Raw genomic sequence first — 20,117 nt, 5'->3', positions numbered from 1 at the left:
TTAATTCAAATAAATTTATAAATCTAAATAGTTTTTAATAGTTTAATATAATGAATAACTTTTAGTTCATATTTGTATTAATAATGATGTAATGATGGTGGAATGGTGTTTGAGTTGGTGGTGGTGTCGGTATGATTAGTAGTGTCGGTGTGATTGGTGGTAGTATCAGTGTAATGGGTGGTGGTAGTATTTTTATTATATTATTTATTTATGAACAAACATAAAAATGAATTGTGATTATATTCCATAAATTTTCTCATTCACGTTACGAAACATAACAATGAAATCTTAATTACATTTTATTTCATTATATTTTTGATTGTATTACATATTTCATTACATTACCTTCAACCAAACATACTCTTCAAGTGTTTCTTTGAGAAAAACAGATGAGAGTCCCAAAAATTTAGATACTATTGTTGAATTGAAGGATCTTTGAAGGATATGAAGCACAGACAATAGCTAGCTATAACTGTTTGTGGTTGATGAGAAAAAAGAGTTGTCTGCCACGGCCATCATTACTCTGAGTTTCTAGCACATGTCTTTTAATGGACAGTAGTAGGATGTACAATTATATGCTCATTTTAACCATATGCGCATATTTCTCGTTGTCTTTTTTCAAATTTTATCAAAACACACTAACAGTCTGTTGAATCACCACAAGTGAATTCTGTTTTTATATCAACTTTACCTGCAAGACCAATAATTAAAATTTTGAAATCTCCACTTTTGGACAAGCATAATATGGAAAATTTATTATAAATAAATAATATGTTAACAAGTGTTTTCTCCAATTTGTGAAAAGAAAAAGTAAAATGCTCAATTTGTCTCCTAAATTTAATAGTAATATACAATTTATTTAAAATTAAAATTTTAAATCGATTTAACAAGAACTTCTAAGCACTGGGAAGCTAATTCTCAATAAGAACTAAAACAAACTCTAGGATGTAACATCGAACCAAGGAACAAGAGGAGGATGATGTTGGTTAAGCACATAAAATCCCGAAGGGAACTGAGCAACTTGATCTGGTGATTGATGGGCCAATATGACAATTCCATTGCAGCACCAGCTTTATTACAATACATTGGCTTCTCTGTTGACGCTGATTCGGATATACAAGCTGCAAACCACCAGACACACTGGACGATGAATTCCATCATAGTTTCTTGAGAAGCCTCCCTATTTAGTTTATATCCCTTTGGTGCTTGCCACACATTTTGTCCCTTAAATTGCTTATGAAAAATAAAATACTGAAGATGAGTAGATGAGTGAATGAAAATACTAAAGTAGAAGCACAATGCAAAAGAAAGCCCGAAAAGGACAATGGCTGAAGGTTCTCAATGCAACAAGACGATCCTAACACCCCACCCACCCAAAAAAAAAAAATATAAATTTGAATAATATCGCTGCACACCTCAAACTTCTTTGCCTTTTGCATTCTCGCTTTATAGGCCATTGGTTCTCTTTCCACAATATCCCACCTCCTCTTCAAGGACATCTTCCATTCCATCAGCAGCCATTGGCCCTCTAGAAGACTGAATTGCTTCCACCTGAAACATCAGTTTTTACGATGCATGTCCAGCATGTGTGTCTGTGTGTGGTGTGCGTGTAAAGAAGGAAAAATATCATAACAACTGTTAAACAAACAATCCCGCTCAAAAGAACAAAACTAAGTGTAGAAAAGGAAAAGGATGTTCGGAATACCATCAAGATTATAAGGAAGGAATATGCAGCTTAGAAAGCAACCATAAGAACCCGATAAACAGAAGTTATTGCTCAAGCAAACACCTAGCCTAGCAACAAGATGGCTGCAACATGTCCTCAGCACTTGTGAAGTACAAACTTTATTAACTAATAAGAGAATCAATGCCCAAGTAAAAGTATGGTAACAAACCACATGAAAACCTGCCTAGGGCTGAAAAGGGAAACAAAAGAAAATGTAAAACTCATTAAACCTTACATCTGCTCAAAATCTGAAAACAACTATCTATGAGGTTGATAGTCGTCATACTTTCAAGATCCAAATTTTAAGCATAAAAATCAACTTATCAGTGTCCATGTGAACAAACATAAAGGACTAATTTTTTCCAATAACACAGGAAAGCATCCATTTCTATAGTTGTCTGACAAATATATATCAACCCATATGGTTGGGAAAAAAGGACATGCATACCAAGTCCAAAAACGAGAGAGAGAGAGAGAGAGAGAGAGAGAGAGAGATAATTACCAAAACAAAAACATAAGGGTTGTTTATTTCTAAAGATATTATTGTCATAGGGGTTGAAAGTCCAAAATGGGAGGTATTAAGTACAGATCATCTCAGAATGACCTAACAGTAAGAAGAGAAACAATGTTTAGAATGATCAGAAGTGATAGGAAGTCTTCAAGTACATATAACGAAAAATATAAAAGCTACCAACACTCCAAAGTTAAAAAGGGGGGAAGTTGTGGGGGAGGAAACAGTAGTGTAATGAACACACAGTCCAAGGGTATCATAAGAAAACAGCACCGTTATGTATACAAATTTTTAGAACAAGAGAAGGCACCAAAGCATCTTAGAATGGAATACTAACATTGACAAGCATACACACTAATGATATCTACTGCAGTGCTGCTAAGATGAAAGCATAATAAGGAAATAAATTTGCCATCCGGAGAAATCTTTGAATGCATTTTTGATTTGAAACATCATATCACAATCTAGCTAGAAAAGTCAGTTACTAAATGCAGCTTCTTGTTATGTACAATAATCAAACTAACTTTTTTCTGAAAGCACCTCTTTCGCCAGATCATTTAATACAGATATCCCCAGATAACCTACAGCAGTATATACCAGATAGGATGTCTTCTCTCCCAGTAGTATGCATGCATCAAATACAAACCTGCAGAAAAAGAAGAAAATTTACCAGGTGTATGCCAGATAGGAAACCCTACTTTACATAGTAGAAAATTCACCCTTGATCAGCCTTCTACCAAATGCACTTGATTGTGCTAGAACAACTCATGATTACAGATACGGCCTAGCTGAAAGGCATGAATAACATTCTTAGCAACTTCTCAGCCATGATTCCCAATCCATGCTTTAGTTGATCAAAAGCAGGTTAGTAAGAATTAAAAGCCATGATTCCCAATCATGCCTTTTCTTTTCCTCGTTGAAAACTGATTCTGCTAGCCAAATTGACGTAATACTCAAAAGCATTATCATAACTTTGCGAATTTGACCCGCACAAGTGAAAACAACTTCCTTGCTGACATTGACATAATCACACTCTTACCGAGATGTGAGCTCAATGACTGTCTGATAATCTCCTTCACTCTTAGTACAGCAATTCCAATCTCCACATGGGCATTGCTGCTTCCACATCAATGTATTACTGACGGCTTCACAGCCAATGGTAATAAAAGATATTTTAACTTGCACACCTTAATGTTGTTTGATTGCTGTGCAAAAGGAGGACAAGCACAAAAAAGAAAAAGTTAAGAAGTTAAGAGCTTGATGAAGATATTTAAAAATGAAAAGATAAAACACCACCTATTGAGTGTAAGAATTCCGCAACGTATTATTTTAACTAAAATTTCAAACAAAAAGTGCAAATTACAACTATAGTATAGTGATATGCTATTGCCATCAAAGAGGTTCAAGTCTTGCACCTTGTTTAAGACAGCTGAAGGTTTCGGCCATACCTAGAACACAGCTGGTAACCAGCTTAAGTGGGATCAGCTTAAGAAACTCTTACTGTATTGAATGTAAGCAGGAAAACAAGAAAAGGACAAGAAAAGGAAAGAAATGGGAAAATAGGTGATCAAAGAGAAAGCAACATGCTCAATTTATAGCTGACAATTGAAAAGAGTATAATGGAAAAAAGATTATATTAAAAAAATCATAATAGTGAATGTATAAGGCCTTGTTTGGATGGGGTGATAAAAGGTTTAGTAAATTAGTTACAATTATTTTTTTAGTGAAGTATTAATTTATGGATATTAAATAAGTTCTTCCTAAACTATGAGCAAAGAAAGAAGAACGAAGAAAAAAAATTGAAGAAATATAAAGGCACAATTTGGGAGTTTAAAAAAATGAATAATATGGGAAAGTAAACCCTCCCTAACCCCTCAATTTGAGGGTTGCAAAATCAATGCTCTTTTTTTTCCTGGAAAAGGAAAAGGAAAAAAGGGGGGATGTTCCGGTTCCCAAACAACCTACAAACAAAAATAAGCTGGCTACGAATTTGGTTTATTTTTATAATGACCAAACTGAAGAACCATTTAAAAACATAGAACTATAAATCCATAAAACACATATTCAGTATGTCATGCAAATTTGCAGTTCAAGTAATTGCAAAGAAAGAGATTTTTTAAAAAAATTGTCAGAAATGAAAACCTTTTTAAAAGGATAACATTTTTAATTGATATAACGATCAAATAAAATAATTTAAGCTAAAATTATAATTAAGTAGTTATTTTACTACCCACAGCATACCAAATTACCTAAAACGAAATAGATCCGGTTTCACATCAAATATTTTAAGACACAAGAAAGGAATCACATACAAATATTTAGCAGAATAATTTAGTTTTAGATATGAAAAAAAGCATCAATAAAGCAAGAATAAATTTAGCTAAGGATTTTTTCTTGTTAACAGAATTTAGTTAAGGATTGATTCACCAATATCGCAGAGCAGAAAGTGAAAAATCAAGAGGAAGTATCGTAAAACTAGTTCCAAAGCTGAGCATGGAAAGACAAAGAGACTGAATAAGACCCTAAATCTTTGGCACAAGCAAAGGAAACTAAGAAAAAGAATTGCAGAAACTAAACAATTGCGGAAAAGGCACATACCAAAACAACCCACAAGGTAATTTCTCAAGGCTTGCTTTAACTTCTCAGCCTTTGACAATACAGTCACAAAAAATGCCACCTGCAAAAAATGGATTTTCATGTTATATAATACTAAAAAAATAAATTCGGGAAGCAATCATTATAATAATACCCAAAATAAACATTGATAAATAAGATTATCAACATTGAAAGCAAGCTTCTCATAAAACAAATCTGGTCAAAACATAAATGTTAAAGTGTAACAAGCTTAGTAATAAACCATTTTGAAATGTAGACCTTGAGGACTTTACATTGACTACACTCTTTGTTCATGCTCTCAGTTCTTCATCATCTCTGTAAAAATGATACAATAAAATATTTTGCAAAGTCAATTGAGGCCGAATTCAATTTCTAATGCATCAGGTTTTAGATCCGGGTTTGATCCACTAGTAACTTCAAGAACTGAGCCAATATGTAAATTACCAGTAGTCCCCACAAGAACAATTACCATCCACAAAGTGATGAAACCTATTTGAATCTCGTAACACTACTTGACGGCCAACAACTTTCGATATGTATTTAAAGGCAGAGTGACAGTCACCGCAAATTCGTAGGTTTTTCATTATCCTAATTGGCAACCCTGAATTGCGAGTGAGGACAAAAGCAACTGCAAGTTTCTCACTGTGGTAGCTCAGGAGTTCTTCATTGTTCTCTGGTTCAAGATCATACAATGCAAATTTTGTCTCAGGCACATATCCTGCATCCTTAATTTTTCTGTTGAGTTCCTTGAGCTTTTTGTAAATTAAATCTCTTTCAGGGTGCAATTTATCCCCAGCCACAAAAACATGAACTCCATCCTTCATGGTTACCCAACTGCATCCAGCTTCCTTCTTCACTGCTGCCTCTCTCATTGCCCGCCTAGCCTTTGCCATGTCCTCCCACTTCCTCGCCGAAGCAAACATGTTAGAAAGAAGAACATAATTCACAGCATTTTGAGGTTCCAAATCCATAAGCATTTTAGCAGCTCTTTTACCTAACTGAGTCTTGTGACCATTTGCTCTGGAGCAAGCACCTAAAATTGTCCTCCAAATAAGAGCATTAGGTTCGATCGGCATTGTATCGATGAAGTTCTCTATCCTATCAAGTTCACCTGCCCGTCCAAGGAGATCTACCATGCATGAATAATGCTCTATCCTAGGAACCAATCCATATGCTTCGGTCATGGATTTGAAATGGTTGTATCCTTCATCAACCAAACCAACATGACTACAAGCCGAAAGAACCCCAACAAAGGTGACATGATCTGGTAATTGATTATCAAGCTTCATTTGAGTGAAAAGTGTCAGAGCCTCATTTCCACGTCCATGACGTGCATAACCTGAGATCATTGAGTTCCAGGAGTACACATTCCTCACAGGCATCAACTCAAAAAATCTTGATGCATAATCTATCCTTCCACATTTTGAGTACATGTCAATAAGTGCACTTCCAACCACAACATCAGATTCTAAGCAAGCTCTTACTGCACAGGCATGGACTTCCATGCCACGCTCTAATGTTGCAACAGAGGCACAAGCACTAAGAACAGTGGCAAAGGTGAAACAGTCCAATCGCTGACCCTTTTGCATCATACGCCAGACCAGATCCATGGCCTTGGGCAAGCATTCATTGTGTATGTGTCCAGAAATAATGGAATTCCAACTAACTTCATCTCTTCTTTCAGACATTCTAGAGAAGATTTTCTCACAATAATCCATTTCTCCACACCTGCCATAGCAAGCAAGAAGTGCATTCTCAATAGCACTGTCATCTACAATGTTGTATTTCAGCATTAGCGCATGAATCTGCTGGCTCAATCCAATCTGTGAAAGAGATGATGTAGCTGCTAGAATGTTTATGAAGGTCACTCTGTTAAGACTCCATCCAGCTCTCATCATCTTCCTGAAAAATTCTACAGCTTCCAGAATTGATACCTCTGAATCAGCCAATGCTCCAATTACTGTATTCCATGATACTTGATCATACCCCTGCATTAAGGAGAAAACTTTCTGACACTCAGCAAGATATCCAGTTTCAGCATATAATGCAAGAAGCGCATTTGAAACTGAAACATCCAAATCAAGTCCCAATTTAAGCCCCTCACTGTGTATTTGCTGGCCTAATATGATCCACCCCAAGCTTGCACATGAGCTTAAAGAACTTATCAATGTGAAATTGGAAGGCATAAATCCAATTCTCCTCATCGCATGGTACCACTTGATTGCATCTTCAAAACAGTCATTTTGGTCGAGACCAGAAATGATGGAATTCCAGGAGACTGAATCCTTGTCAGCCATGAGCCTAAAAACTGATCTAGCATCATTAATAGCACCACATTTAGCATACATATTGATAAGCCCATTTCCAATAGCAATCTTGATGTCATTCAACCCAGTTCGGATTGCATATCCGTGAACCTGCTTGCCCTTTCTCCTCCCTTCCTCTGACATTGCAAATTCAGCAAATGCGCTTAATAAAATCACATATGAATCAAGATTTATATCAACCAAATTTCTCATCTCCATGAATACTTCAGCAGCTTCTTCTCCACACCTCTGCTTCACCAATCCAACCATCAAGCCATTCACAGAGACTGCATTTCTCACACTCATCTGCTCAAAAATCTTCATTGCATAATCAGACAATCCAAACTTTGCAAAACCACTAACTAAGGCACTACCCACATAGAGATCCGAGAGAAATCCAAATTTTATAACCTTTGTTAGCATCTGCTCCAACAAATGCATACTGGAATTGATGGCAGACCTAGCTGCAGTTATCAAGCTTCCAAATGTATACTCATTTGGTTTAAAATCGAACCCAGAACCATCTCTCTGCATGCTAGAGAATATTTCAAAGGCAGAAGCTGCATATCCTCTTTGAGAATAAACTGATATTATAGAATTGCATGATATTGAATTCCTAACATTTATTTCATCAAAAGCGTGACGAGCATGGTCAACAGAGCCCATAGTATTTCCATACATTGATATCAACACATTTGACAAAACCACATCACCTGCATAGGGAGACTTCAAAATCATCCCATGAATTTGCATCCCAAGTTTAAGCTCCTTGCAAGCTTGAAGAGCACCACCAAAAGCAAAGCGATTAGGCAAACACCCTTCAGAAATCATCCCTTTGAAAATCTCACATGCCTCCTCAGGCATGCCATTGTGGGTATACCCTGAAATCAAACATGCCCATGTAACACCATTCTTCTCCGGCATTTCATTGAATAACTTACCAGCTGACACCAAATCACCACTTCTAACATAACCATTAATAAGGGTATTGCATAAAAACAAATCACTATCAAACCCATACTTAAATATCTTTGAATGGAACTGTCTAGACTTCTTTCGGCAACAAGAATCTTTATATGCATGAATCAAATCTTCATATACATCAAAAGAATTCCAATGTGGATCATGTGGTAAAATGGGAGTATTTTCTAGGTAAGATTGAGATAATTTATAATGATTGACTAACTCCTGCAACGGAATTCGAGTAGGAGCAGGTTTTATGAGCGGATTGTTATTTTGGAGTTTCAAAAGAAAAGTGGATTTATTATTTTCCAGCAGTGGTGGTGGTGGGAGTAGAGGAGAGGCAGCAAAAGTAGTGAAGGAAGGGTTTGAATTATAAAGAACTCGTTGTTTACTGTTGGATGTGAAGAAGCAACGAAACATAGTATTATTGAATACACCCTACAAAAATCCATGACACATTGTTCAATTTCAATTCGAATAATGCAGATCAAACATGAAAGTTAGACATACATTCAGATGAATAGCAATTCAAACTACAAAGTATAATGATTCCTCCTCCCTCTCCCCCCCCCCCCCCCCCCCCCCCCCCAAAAAAAAAAAAAAAAAAAAAAAAGCACACATATGTATAGTTTGATAGACTTTCAATATACAAAAATTCACAAACCTTGATTGTCAAATTTCCTGGTTAAATTCCACAATCTTTGGTCCCATAACTCACATTCAAAGACCAAGACACAAAAATATGGGCATTTCAATATGCAAATTCCCAAAAGAGTAGATAAAATACTTAATACTCCATCCATTCCCAAATACTTGTCACATTTGGGTTAAGTTACAATAAATTATTAGTAATTTTTAACTATATTTCGCTTAATTTATCAAAATGACAGTAAATTATTGAGGAAGTGAAGCAATCACTATTTTGTTGAGATAATTTATAATGATTGACTAACTCTTGCAATGAAATTTGAGTAGGATGTAGTTCGATAGACAGATTGCTATTTTGGAGTTTGAAGAGAAAAGTGTATTTGTTATAATCTAGCAATTGTGGTGATGATGGTAGAATGATGCAACATAAATAGGATTGGCAACGGGGCAGGTACCCGCAAGAAATACAATTACCTGAATCCGAACCCATTATTAATTTAAGTATCCAAATCCGTGCTGAATACGTTAAGGAATAAAGCAATAATACCCAAACCCGTCCCAAATCCGTTTAGAAATACCCACATACTACCCGAATCCGTTTAAATACCCGTTTACACAAATTTATTTTTATTTTGGTGTTAGTTGTTGTAGTGTTTATTTTTATTTTCTCCTCCTTATCTCCATTTTCCAACAGAGCTCTAATGATATTTTCTAAATTTGCTAAAGACATTAAAAAACTTGTTTGAAAAAATCAATCTTAGAGTTTCAAATTTTCGATTGAAGATGAAGCATGGAAACTTCATCAAAATTGTGGTTTTTCCTTCAATGTTTTAGAGGTTGTTTGATGTTGGTTATGCTATGTTTTTTCCAAGAAAAGGAAAGTTGTGTTTGGTTGTGCCTTAAACAAATAGGAAATTTATTGTGCTTTGGGTTGTGAAAAACCCCATTTTTAAGAGACCACTACGTCTCTAAACTGCAAAATATACATTTGAAGGGACATGTCCATAAACTGTAGAAAGATTTGTTAAAGGGACCTATGCAAGCCCAAAAACAGATGATATTTGAAGGGAAACTATGCATGTCCTTAAACTGCTAGTTTATGAAATTTGTTGGTTAAAAAGCTATGAGCCTTATTTCCATTGAGTCTTGCTGTTAAGAAGTTGATTGAAGGAGGAGGGTATCATAAGTCACAGATTAATAAGAGAGCTAACCGGAGGGCATCATAAATTCATAATGATGGTTGCTTTTATAAATTTGCAATGAGGCTTTTGCCTTCTACCTCCTTAAGAGTTTAGATACAAAATACTGGTTTTTGTTTTAGTGTTTTTTATTTTTTCTTTTTGAATGACCTTGTCCTCTTAGTTTGGATCGGATGAGAACTGGATTGCACTTTGGAGCTATAAATCGACTGCATTTTTGCAAAAATGTGCTCATTGGAAACAATAGGACGTTGATACAATAATAACTTTAATATTTGAATGAACAAATCATTAAATTTTCTCTTATGCAACCACTAAGAGCATGTCCTCCTTGTACCTCCACTAACATATTCAATCCAATGCAGGTAACTTAGGCAATAAAGAAGACTCCAATAGTGGAAAAGGCATCTTCAACTTCCAGCATTCTTTACGGTTGATCTATGGCATTTCTACATCATGTCAGCAATCATTCACTAAATGATGCTACATTCAATCTTCTCCAAAGAATACTCTTGGAAATTCTTTCAGCCACAGCCACCTTGGTGTGAATCCTACAGGCCCCCAACAAAGCCGACCATAATGCACCATCAGGCTTCATCTCCATCCTCATTACCAACTCCTCAGCTTCTTCTATCTTTCCTGCCCTGCCTAACATATCCACCATGCAAGTATAATGTTCTAAACTAGGCTTCACCCCAAACCTCTCCTCCATCATACCAAAATACTCTTTCCCCTTTTCCACCATCCCTCCATGACTACATGCACTCAAAACTGCAGTAAAAGTAACAGCGTCCACCTTCATTCCCTCTTCCACCATTCTTTCAAACAAGACTAACACCTCACCTACTTTCCCATGCATCCCACAACCCATCATCATTGTTGTCCATGAAACCTCATTTCTCACAGGCATTTTATCAAACACCTTCTTTGCGCCTTCTAAATCTCCGCATTTTGCATACATATTAATCAAAGCATTCGAATTTGCTAAATCAAAAACAAACCCATTTACCAAAACTATCCCATGGACTTGTTGTCCAAGCCTACAAGCCGATAGACTAGCACAAGATTTTAGCACGCTAGGCAAGGTATGGTGATCAATGGGCTTATTAGCAGAAAGCATGCGATGAAAGAAGGAAAGCGATTGGGAGAAAAGGTTGAGAGAGGCGTAACCCCTGATAATGGAGTTGAAAAGGAAAGTGGTTTGGCGGTTGGTGAAGGAGAAGAGAAGAGTGGCTTCGCGCATTTGGGTACAGGAGGCATAGGCAGAGATTAGTTTTGAACGAATGAATTCATGATGATAAACGTCATTAGTTATTGTTTGAGCGTGGATTTGAAGAAGAGATTTGAGGTTTTTTGTGGAGGTGCAGCTGTCAAGAAGGGAGGCGCAGTAAGGGATTATGGCCTGTGGAGTGGGCATATGGCAAGAGATTTCAAGGAGCAGATAAAAATGGTGCAGCCGAAATACAGTTAAAAAAGAAAATGGTAAACTTATTTCCCGTTTCCTTGGAACCGTCGAACAAACTGCATTGATCTCATTTTTCTTTTGGAAATAAAGCGCGATTTGCTACTCAGCTTGTTGGGTATCTGTCGCAAGAGGCAGAATGAATGAAGAAAAATTCAAAGTCCAGCAATATGACTAAAACAAGCTATCCAAGTCAGCCCTATATCCTTCTCAAATAGAAAAATTGAGCCCTATATAAAATCACAAAACACTAAAAAATAAAAAATTCAGCCCTATACAAAATACAAAATATTAAACCCTGTATTTAATCCCCTATGTGATTTGTGTTATTTCTTTTAAAAGCTTATTCTTAGATAGATTTGTATAAATATCTCATGTAAAAAAATAAAAACAAGAACAAATTAAACCTGTTAACTTGTTTTGCTTTCACATTTTGTACAAAAAGCAGATTCCTTTTAACGCGTTTTGCTTATCAAATTTGTAACTAACCTCATTTACAATATCAAATTTGAAATTTGAAATCCTATTATTGAAAACCAAACTTTGAATAACTTTAGCAGGAGAATAATTAACAAACCATTCTCAGTATATGACAATTATATGCAATTAATCTCATTCTCAGTATTTCTAGACAATCTTAATCATTATTAACGAACCAAACTTTGAAACAACATACCAAACATATCAGATTTCACTTAACAGACCAGAATTGGCTTATATTCACCATCCTTTCGCCTTTATATATATTTTTTCAACAAATAAAACATGCACAAAACCCATAAACAAAAATTAAAACAATATGCAAATAATCTCGGCTAAACCCATAAACTAATTCAACAATTGCTCTTCTTTTTCTGTTTATATGTGTTTATATATATAAAAAAAAAAAAAAGGAAAAGGGACGAAGCAAAACGAAAAAAAAAAAAACTGAAAATGAAATAAAAAAAATCCAGAACGAACCCGGCACTTGTACGCTTGAAGAGCACGGCTGCTGCGGAGGCGATGGCCAAGAACGAAAGCAATGGGAAAGTATAAAAAAAGACTCTGGCTGTAGAAGTGCGGAAAACGAGTTGCGCAGGGAAGGGAGGAAGCAGAAAATACATTTGACTTGGGTCGAGTTTGAGAGAATTGTCTGTCTGTACGATTAAAATGCAACCCTTGGCTAAACAACGACGTAGTTTCGTTTGTGGAGTCATTTAAACCTCCCACATAAAAACTACGTCGTTTTGATGGTAAAAATAGTTACTTCTGTTGTTATTATTATTATTATTAAAGTTATTATTATTATTGCTAGTTATTAATTAAAAAGCTATAATTATATTTCAATATTATAGTAATTTTAATAACAAAATATTATATAAAGCATTAAATTTAATATTTTTTATTAAAGAATATACTTAATAAGTTATAATTAATTATAGTTATTATAATTCTTAAAATACACTAGACTTTTAAGTATAATTATACTAATATATATCATGATACTAATAAAAAAATATTTAACTAAGATTCAATTATAATTATATTTATAAGTTCATTGGTGATATTTTATATTAGTCATATTCTAATTTACTAAAAAAATATATAAATTTTATATTCCTCATAAGCCATATTTTAAATTAAAATTTAATTATCATTAAAAGTTTCCTAGTAATGTTGATAAGTACCTTTAAATAGTAAAATTGATGTAAATAATTATAAAATTCTATAAATGGGTAATTTTTTTTTAAAACAAAAATATTGCAATTAAAAAACTAGAAATTCAGGGGTTTTTTTTCTTTTTCATAATTACCAATTTTTGAACACATTATTTTAGAATATTGTATATTAGAGAGCCAATAATTGGTTACCACACATAATGAAGAAATATTTTTTATTTTTTAAAATCTGTGTAAGGGGGAGAAATGGGACACTTGAGCATGCTAGTTGTGTGTTGGTTTGGATAAGGTTAGTGTTCTGAACTGCAAATGTTACTGGCTCTCTATTTCTTCTTCAAATTTAGTGAAAAATATATAATAAATTGAAGGAATTAATGGGCAAACATAGCTTACAAGCTCTTTGAAAATGGCAGCCAAACTGGCTTTCTCTTCTTGTCTCAGCGCTCAAATACCTTTCCTGCCCAATTTATCATCATTATCTCCTTTATCTGACGCTCTTAGTTCATCAAAGAAAAGTATTCATCATTTCAAAATCCATGCCATTGGTAAGTAATGCTTCTTTTAATTTCTTGGATTAGTGTTTGATCCCTGAAACTCTAATAATACAACACAAACACTCGATTATTGAACCAAAAATTGAACGTGATATCTAGTTCTCACTAATTTTTGTTTTCATAATTGATACTTTTAGGTGGAGGAGATGGAGAACTTAAGCCAAAAGGGAAGAAGAAATTCATAACCAGAGAAGAAGAACCTGAACAGTTAAGTATTCTGTTCTATTTGCTTGCACTTTTGAAATTTAACGAACATGTGATAGAATTTGCATTTATTTTGAAATTATTCATTAATGGTGAAATTGCAGGTATTGGCAAACAGCAGGAGAAAGGGAAGGAGAGAATCCTATGAAGACCCCTCTTCCTTATATTATCATATTTGGCATGTCAACCCCATTTGTTATCTTAGCTATTGCTTTTGCTAATGGTTGGATTAAGGTACCGGTGCGGTGATTTTTCCAATAAAATAGCAGCTAAAGTGAAAATTTTGGATTGATTTAGTTTATTCAGTCATGTCAGTTTTAAGATATATAAGCATTATATGTACACTAAATAGGAATGGTCATCTTGTGGATTCCTGAAGCAAACTACAATTCAATCCAATAAAATCGTGAGTTACTTTTGTTCTTTAATAGTTGATTAACTCTGCTAATATGAACAGCTCATATCTGCAATTTTGTGTTTACTAGTTGAATTGTATTGTATGATTGAAGAAGAGTCAAAGCGCAGATATTAAAACTTGTAGTTGTACAGAGTTTATATTCAGGCAAGAAACAACATAATCATTATGCAGCTATCTGTATCAATCAAAGCTCTTGAAGAACGTAGTAAAAACTCCAGATTACATACCTAGTGACCCTTCTAACATTGCTAAAATTGCAGTTTGCTAAAATCTAACAGAATTTTCAAGGGCATCAGATGAACATTCCCATATATGTGAATTTAGTAGTATTTTTCTTTATCTTTGAAGCCTTGCACAAGAACCAGAGGTTACAAATGAAAGAAAAAGAACTATATCATGTTCAAAATAGCAACTGAATAAGGAATTTTGCAGCAAACACTATAACATTTTTCTACACGCGCTTTTTTTTTTTTCTTCTTAATTTACCATTTCCATGAATTTCGATATTCACAAGGTCTATTGTGTCAAATCAATCCATGCTGATATCTATAACATCAAAAGAATATGGTATTACTTTTCATCGCCGTGAGGGCTTGTATATTACTACTGTCACATACTTTTGAAGAAAGCGATGAGTCGAGCCAAGTGCAACTGGCTGAGCTCGATTGTTCTGAATATAAAGGTGGTTCAACACAGCGTGTCGAGGCCTTGGAAGTGACTGCTGATTTTCTAAAGCAGAAGATCGGTCGTTCAGCAATGTCAGTTGAAGTTGTGGAGGTAGGTCAGGAGGCTGCTTACTGAAATCATTATCATCCAAGGACTCGTTATTGTAGCTTGTTACTGGGGATGGAGAATTTTCGAACTCGGACAGGCTTTCTGGAGCTTCTGGAACATCCTCCTGCAAAGCAGATAGCAAAAGTTAAAAACAAACTCATAGAAACTTATTTACTATGCACAAATGCTCATAATTCTCTTCTATCTCACAATAATTTGTCTGCCATGAACATAATTCACTATTTGCTTCAAAACTATGTCTAACAGGGATGAAGGCGTTTTCAAATGTTTATATCCTCAGTAATGCTAAACTACAAATGGATATCTACTAATGTCAACAACATAGGCAGTTAATGCAAATGTGAATGAAAAAAGTACCAATTGCAGATTTATTTTCACTTGTAGAATTAGACAGTTAACAGATTTCTGATGGATTATACAACTGAAAAAAGAAAAGAAAAAGAATGCAGCACTTGAATATTCCCAAAAAGAAAAATAATAATAAATAAAAATAAATAAGAAAACGTTTAAGCATATTAGACTATCACCTGCAGGGAGGTGATGTATGTTGTTTAATGTGATTAAATGGTTTACAAATCCAGCAAGGCAAACCAAAGAACCAACATGACCTTGTTCACTTTTTCAATTAGCAAGGAGGACTGAGTGGCAAAATTCTGATATTTAATACTGAGATAAAGGGACAATTTGGTATTGTTTTTTGAGCTGCTCTGGAGAAAAGCACAATGTTGAAAATATTGATAAGAAGTCATTAAAATTTGTTTTTAGATTAATTTTACTGTTCTAGTTCTAGTTATAAATGGCAGAAAGAAGAATCTGTTATTCATAGTCTATCATTTAGAGACAGAAAAGGTTAATAACAATTAACTAATGCCAAGTTACCTGTACATCCAAAATATTGTAGGCAATCCCTGAATCATCACATTCCCATGGCAAGTCTGGAGCGTACCTCAATAGTTCATCAACAATGAAGCGGTATCGAAAAACGCCTGATGGGAACATCTTCAAAATAACAAAATCTTTACCTGATCTATGCAAAGGCTGCCTGAGAAAATGAACAGATAATTTTCTCTTTAAAGAACTGCAGATGAACAAAAAAGTATATTCTGAAGATCAAAACTAAATGAAAACAGAAAATAATTTCAAAACCTTTTATCCCAATTATCCCATGATCCAGTGACAGCAACTTGCTTGCCACCATAACTCCATGTTATCATTACAGGGTTCAGTTTCTCACTGAATGCATCCCTGTAATCTATTGTGTTCTGCACCCAATCGTAATTGTGGAAATGCATCACTTCAGAAGGTCTTGCTGCAGGAACCTGGGCATTAAATTTTGGCAAATTCAATTCAGAAATTGGAAAAAACGAAATAGAAAAATGCACCTATCCTTGTGCTTATGCATGCCTAATTATGCAAACAAACTTCTCTTGTAAGCAATGCGTTCAACTACAATTACTCAAATTCAACTCGTTTAACTCTTAGTCCCAAATTAGTTGGAGCCAGTTCTTGATATTCTTTGTCGGTTGGAGTCTCACTCACATGAGCCTTTTTTTTTCTTTTAAACGGAGATCTATTCAAGACTTGCACATATGATTCCAAATAATCCCAGTAGAAAAGAATAACCATACATATCTTACACAATGATATACCAAAGTATTCTGACAAAATTATGTCTCTAAGACATATTCACTTAATAAAACAAAGTGAAAAACACCCAGTGCATTTTGCAAATAACTCTCACAACTAACAAGACATACAACAATCTTTAATATAAAAGATAAGCAATTAACTCCACTTGATGCTGGAAAGACTTACCATAAAACTACAAAAGTTAACCAAATGATTGAAATAATATATATATATATATATATATATATATATTGAGAAAGAAGATTCAATTGATTACATAAATTTAGTTTAACTATCCCAAGGTCCAACCACCGAGATACAAACACATACATATATGGAAAAATCAGACCTGTGGACTCAAAGAGAGAAGAGGCTGTTGGTATCTAGTAGGGCTATTGGAAGGGGAGTGTGCCATGGGCTCTGCCTCTGCATATGCACCTGGCGCATAATACCCAACGTGTGAACCCTCTCCTGAAGTGTCTTCTTCATCAATTTTGCCACTAGCATTGCCCATCCCTGATAAAATTGGAATAAAGCAATCAAACCCAGAAAAAATATTAACCTAAATTACACAAAAGTTAATCTATTCTTATCAAAATTGACAAAGAAAATGGGAAAAAAAAAAAAAAAAAAAAAAAAAAAAAAAAAAAAACAGAGACCAAGAAAGAAAGAAGGAGAGAAAGAAACAAAGAAACAGACCCCAATGACAGTGAGGACTGGAAGTTGCTGTGCCGGGTTTGGTAACTTATTACTTACTCATCACTGCATATAAATTGCACAAGCAAAAGAAAGGAAGCAACACATCATTAACTCAAGGAGAAAGAGGTAACATTATTTATTCATTGGAAGCTTTAATTTATAGAGTTTTTGATTGATTGATTGATTGATTGGTGGGTTGTTGTTTTTTTTTTCTTTAATATATTAAATAATGGAAAGTGCAATTTGTCTTCTCTCTCTTGGAGGAAACTCTCTCTCTTTCTCTCACTACAAAGTGATTTCTGTTCTCCAATGAGTTTGGAAGATCCTCTGGTGGACTAATGATGTTTGGTTATAAAAGCGAATGTTGTTGCCTGAGCTTCTTCTTGCATAAGTTGCATTTACAATATCTCTGATTCGGAGCTCTTGTTTTTTGGTTTTTAAGTTTAAAGTTCATACAGTTGGCCTACGCGAAGCTGCCGTGGGCATGATTGTTTTAAAATTTTTAATTCGCTCCTATTGGATAAAAGAAGAAATATATATATATATATATATATATATATATACTAAATAAGGTATATAATATTATATTTTAAATAATTTCAGTCCATATACGATAACTATACTTAAACATTTTAAATTTATTAAAATATAAAAAAATAGAAGTATTGACCTATGTTAAGAGGAGTAATTGTAATAAAAATTAGAAATTTGTATGTTGAGTGAGAATATACGTGGTGGCAGAAGAACAAAGCAAGAGAAGAAGTGGGCATCTGCTTTTGTTGATCCAATCAATGATCAGATGTTAGCCAATTAATGGTTTACAAATTGCCCTTTTCTAATGTCATTTGGGTCTGTAAATATAAATAAGGGTATTAAGAATCTATCTACTCAAGATTTCTTAACAAAGATGAAAAGCAAGAAAAAAAAAATTTATTAAAAGCACAAATACATATATGAATTGGTGATAATGATGGGACACTAGAGAGAATCTGCACCGTTGGTTTCCATAGATCCTTTTCTGATAGCTACTTGTAATGAAGAAAAGATTCAAGTTGACAATTGTTGCTAAGCAAACCCTATTTTAATTAACATACATGATTATGCTCCGTCAACCGCTTCTCGTATACAGTTTAATGTTTTGATTAAATTAAAACGTTATTTTTATTATTTATATTATTCTTTAACATAGTATTTATATTAATATTTAAAATTTAAAAATAAAAATTATGAAACATTATGCTTTAGCGTTTGATATAACAACTGATGTTAAATAAATATTAAAACAAATAAATTCGGTCCATGTAATACATATTTCATTGGATTTTTTTTTTCTTTCTAATCCAAATATGTATGATTTGATTGATATGGGAAACCGGGGAACCTACATGATAGCTCTTTTAAATCTCCATGATGCAATTCAATAGAAAGGGAAATAAAATGTGTTAATGAGGACTAGTTGGGTAGGTGTGATTGATAGCAAATCAATCACTTTATACTATGATTTTGATATATAAATATAATCCCTAGGTACGAACATAGTTAATTTCAAGTAAAATTAACGGTTGAATTAGGACTGAACATTATCTCGATGTTAAAAAATATCATGTGAATTAACTTTAAATTTATAATTTTTTTTAAAAAATCATTCCTCCGTGACTAAAAAAAATTATTTTTTAACCTTTTAATATCTTAACAATTAGGATAAAATTAATTGACTTAATAGTTGCTAGCTGTATCAATAGTTATAAATTATTTTATAGCATTTGATCTAATCTTAAAGAAAATAACATTTTAAATATTTTTTTTTTTGTTTAATGTATTTGAGAAACTAAAATTATAAAAAAGCGTGCAACTCTAAATTCCCCAATGGAAAAGCAGAGCATAGGTGACAAAGATGTATCATATATAAGCCAGCAGGCTAACAAGATTCGAGGAAAATAGACAAGAGTACCAAAAATTAAGATTCTATGGTTGAAGGATCTTCGTAGGATATGAAGCATAGCCAGCTATAATTGTTTGTGGTTAATCAGAAAAAAAAGGGCATAAAAGTATCTTCATATCTATAAAATTTGGTTGTCTGCCACTGCCATTACTCTCTAGCACATATCTTTTAATGGACATCACTTGGATATTTCTACAATTATTTCCTCATTTTAACCCTATTCCCATATTTCTCATTCTCCAGAATATCTTTTTCAAATTTTATGAAAATGCTTCCCATGTGAATTATGTTTCCAAGGTGAATTTTATTTACAAGATTAATAATTCAAAGTTCGAAATCTCTGTATTTGAAAAAGCATAATATGGAAAATTTTTTAAAAATAAATAATATAGAAACTTTAAAGCGACATGTTTTCCTTTTTCCTTTTTTGAGTGGATCCAGTGTACTTCTTATTTTTTTTTTTTTAGAATATAGATTCAATGTACTTAAAATAGTGCATTTATCACCACTGTAATTCACAAGTTAAATTTACGGGTAGATCTAGGGAAGGCGGGTCAGGTTTTTTCAAGGTGTTCAATCTAATCTAGTCCAATTATTATGTTTTTGGTTATCGATAAATAGATACGAGAGAATGTCTATATCTATCTATCTATATTATATATAAAATAAAGGAAAATAATAAAATTGCTGATATTATTTTTGTGAAATTTAAGATATTCTAAAATAACTTTAGTTTTAAATAATTAAAAAATTTTAACCTAAAAATATATATAATATTTCTATAATT

General features: G+C 33.6%; 3 protein-coding genes and 1 pseudogene across 33 annotated transcripts; 1 reads left to right on the top strand and 3 right to left on the bottom strand.

Annotated features, from left to right (window-relative positions):
- Positions 1-727: 727 nt before the first annotated feature.
- Positions 728-12,530, bottom strand: MEF7 (Tetratricopeptide repeat (TPR)-like superfamily protein). Of its 29 annotated transcripts, none has more exons than XM_089718881.1 (6): positions 5,112-8,564; positions 4,836-4,914; positions 2,957-3,442; positions 2,762-2,883; positions 1,416-1,916; positions 728-1,233 (listed from the first exon to the last, which is right to left on the bottom strand). In XM_089718881.1, exon 1 carries the CDS (start codon positions 8,540-8,542, stop codon positions 5,294-5,296), a length of 3,249 nt encoding a protein of 1,082 aa, XP_089575007.1. In that variant the 5' UTR covers positions 8,543-8,564; the 3' UTR covers positions 728-1,233; positions 1,416-1,916; positions 2,762-2,883; positions 2,957-3,442; positions 4,836-4,914; positions 5,112-5,293. The 29 variants fall into 29 exon arrangements, 27 of the variants coding, with proteins under 27 accessions (XP_089575007.1, XP_037496495.1, XP_037496496.1 ...); XM_037640567.2 differs by having other exon boundaries at positions 1,416-1,551; XM_037640568.2 differs by having other exon boundaries at positions 1,416-1,551; positions 2,778-2,883.
- LOC149497412 (putative pentatricopeptide repeat-containing protein At3g11460, mitochondrial pseudogene) lies at positions 10,161-12,532 on the bottom strand (annotated as a pseudogene). The gene is made up of 2 exons (XR_016319980.1): positions 12,392-12,532; positions 10,161-11,553 (listed from the first exon to the last, which is right to left on the bottom strand). The product of XR_016319980.1 is annotated as a putative pentatricopeptide repeat-containing protein At3g11460, mitochondrial pseudogene (transcript).
- Positions 12,533-13,384: 852 nt separating this feature from the next.
- LOC105641513 (uncharacterized) lies at positions 13,385-14,275 on the top strand. The gene is made up of 3 exons (XM_012226090.4): positions 13,385-13,634; positions 13,781-13,850; positions 13,952-14,275. Exons 1-3 carry the CDS (start codon positions 13,496-13,498, stop codon positions 14,094-14,096), a joined length of 354 nt encoding a protein of 117 aa, XP_012081480.1. The 5' UTR covers positions 13,385-13,495; the 3' UTR covers positions 14,097-14,275.
- Positions 14,276-14,437: 162 nt separating this feature from the next.
- LOC105641514 (SNF1-related protein kinase regulatory subunit beta-2) lies at positions 14,438-17,807 on the bottom strand. Of its 2 annotated transcripts, XM_037640552.2 has the most exons (6): positions 17,389-17,807; positions 17,039-17,205; positions 16,207-16,379; positions 16,083-16,102; positions 15,940-15,995; positions 14,438-15,163 (listed from the first exon to the last, which is right to left on the bottom strand). In XM_037640552.2, the coding sequence occupies exons 2-6, from the start codon at positions 17,201-17,203 to the stop codon at positions 14,843-14,845; spliced, it is 735 nt and encodes a 244-aa protein (XP_037496480.1). In that variant the 5' UTR covers positions 17,204-17,205; positions 17,389-17,807; the 3' UTR covers positions 14,438-14,842. The 2 variants fall into 2 exon arrangements, with proteins under 2 accessions (XP_037496480.1, XP_012081481.2); XM_012226091.4 differs by having other exon boundaries at positions 15,940-16,102; positions 17,389-17,793.
- Between the last annotated feature and the right edge of the window lie 2,310 nt (positions 17,808-20,117).

The sequence above is a fragment of the Jatropha curcas genome, chromosome 3 (genome assembly GCF_041381405.1).
Source record: "Jatropha curcas cultivar XTBG-Jc1 chromosome 3, XTBG_Jcur_1.0, whole genome shotgun sequence".
NCBI classification, from domain to species: Eukaryota; Viridiplantae; Streptophyta; class Magnoliopsida; order Malpighiales; family Euphorbiaceae; genus Jatropha; species Jatropha curcas.
Note: the sequence above shows the minus strand (reverse complement) of the source record. Positions and strands in the feature narration are given on the sequence as shown.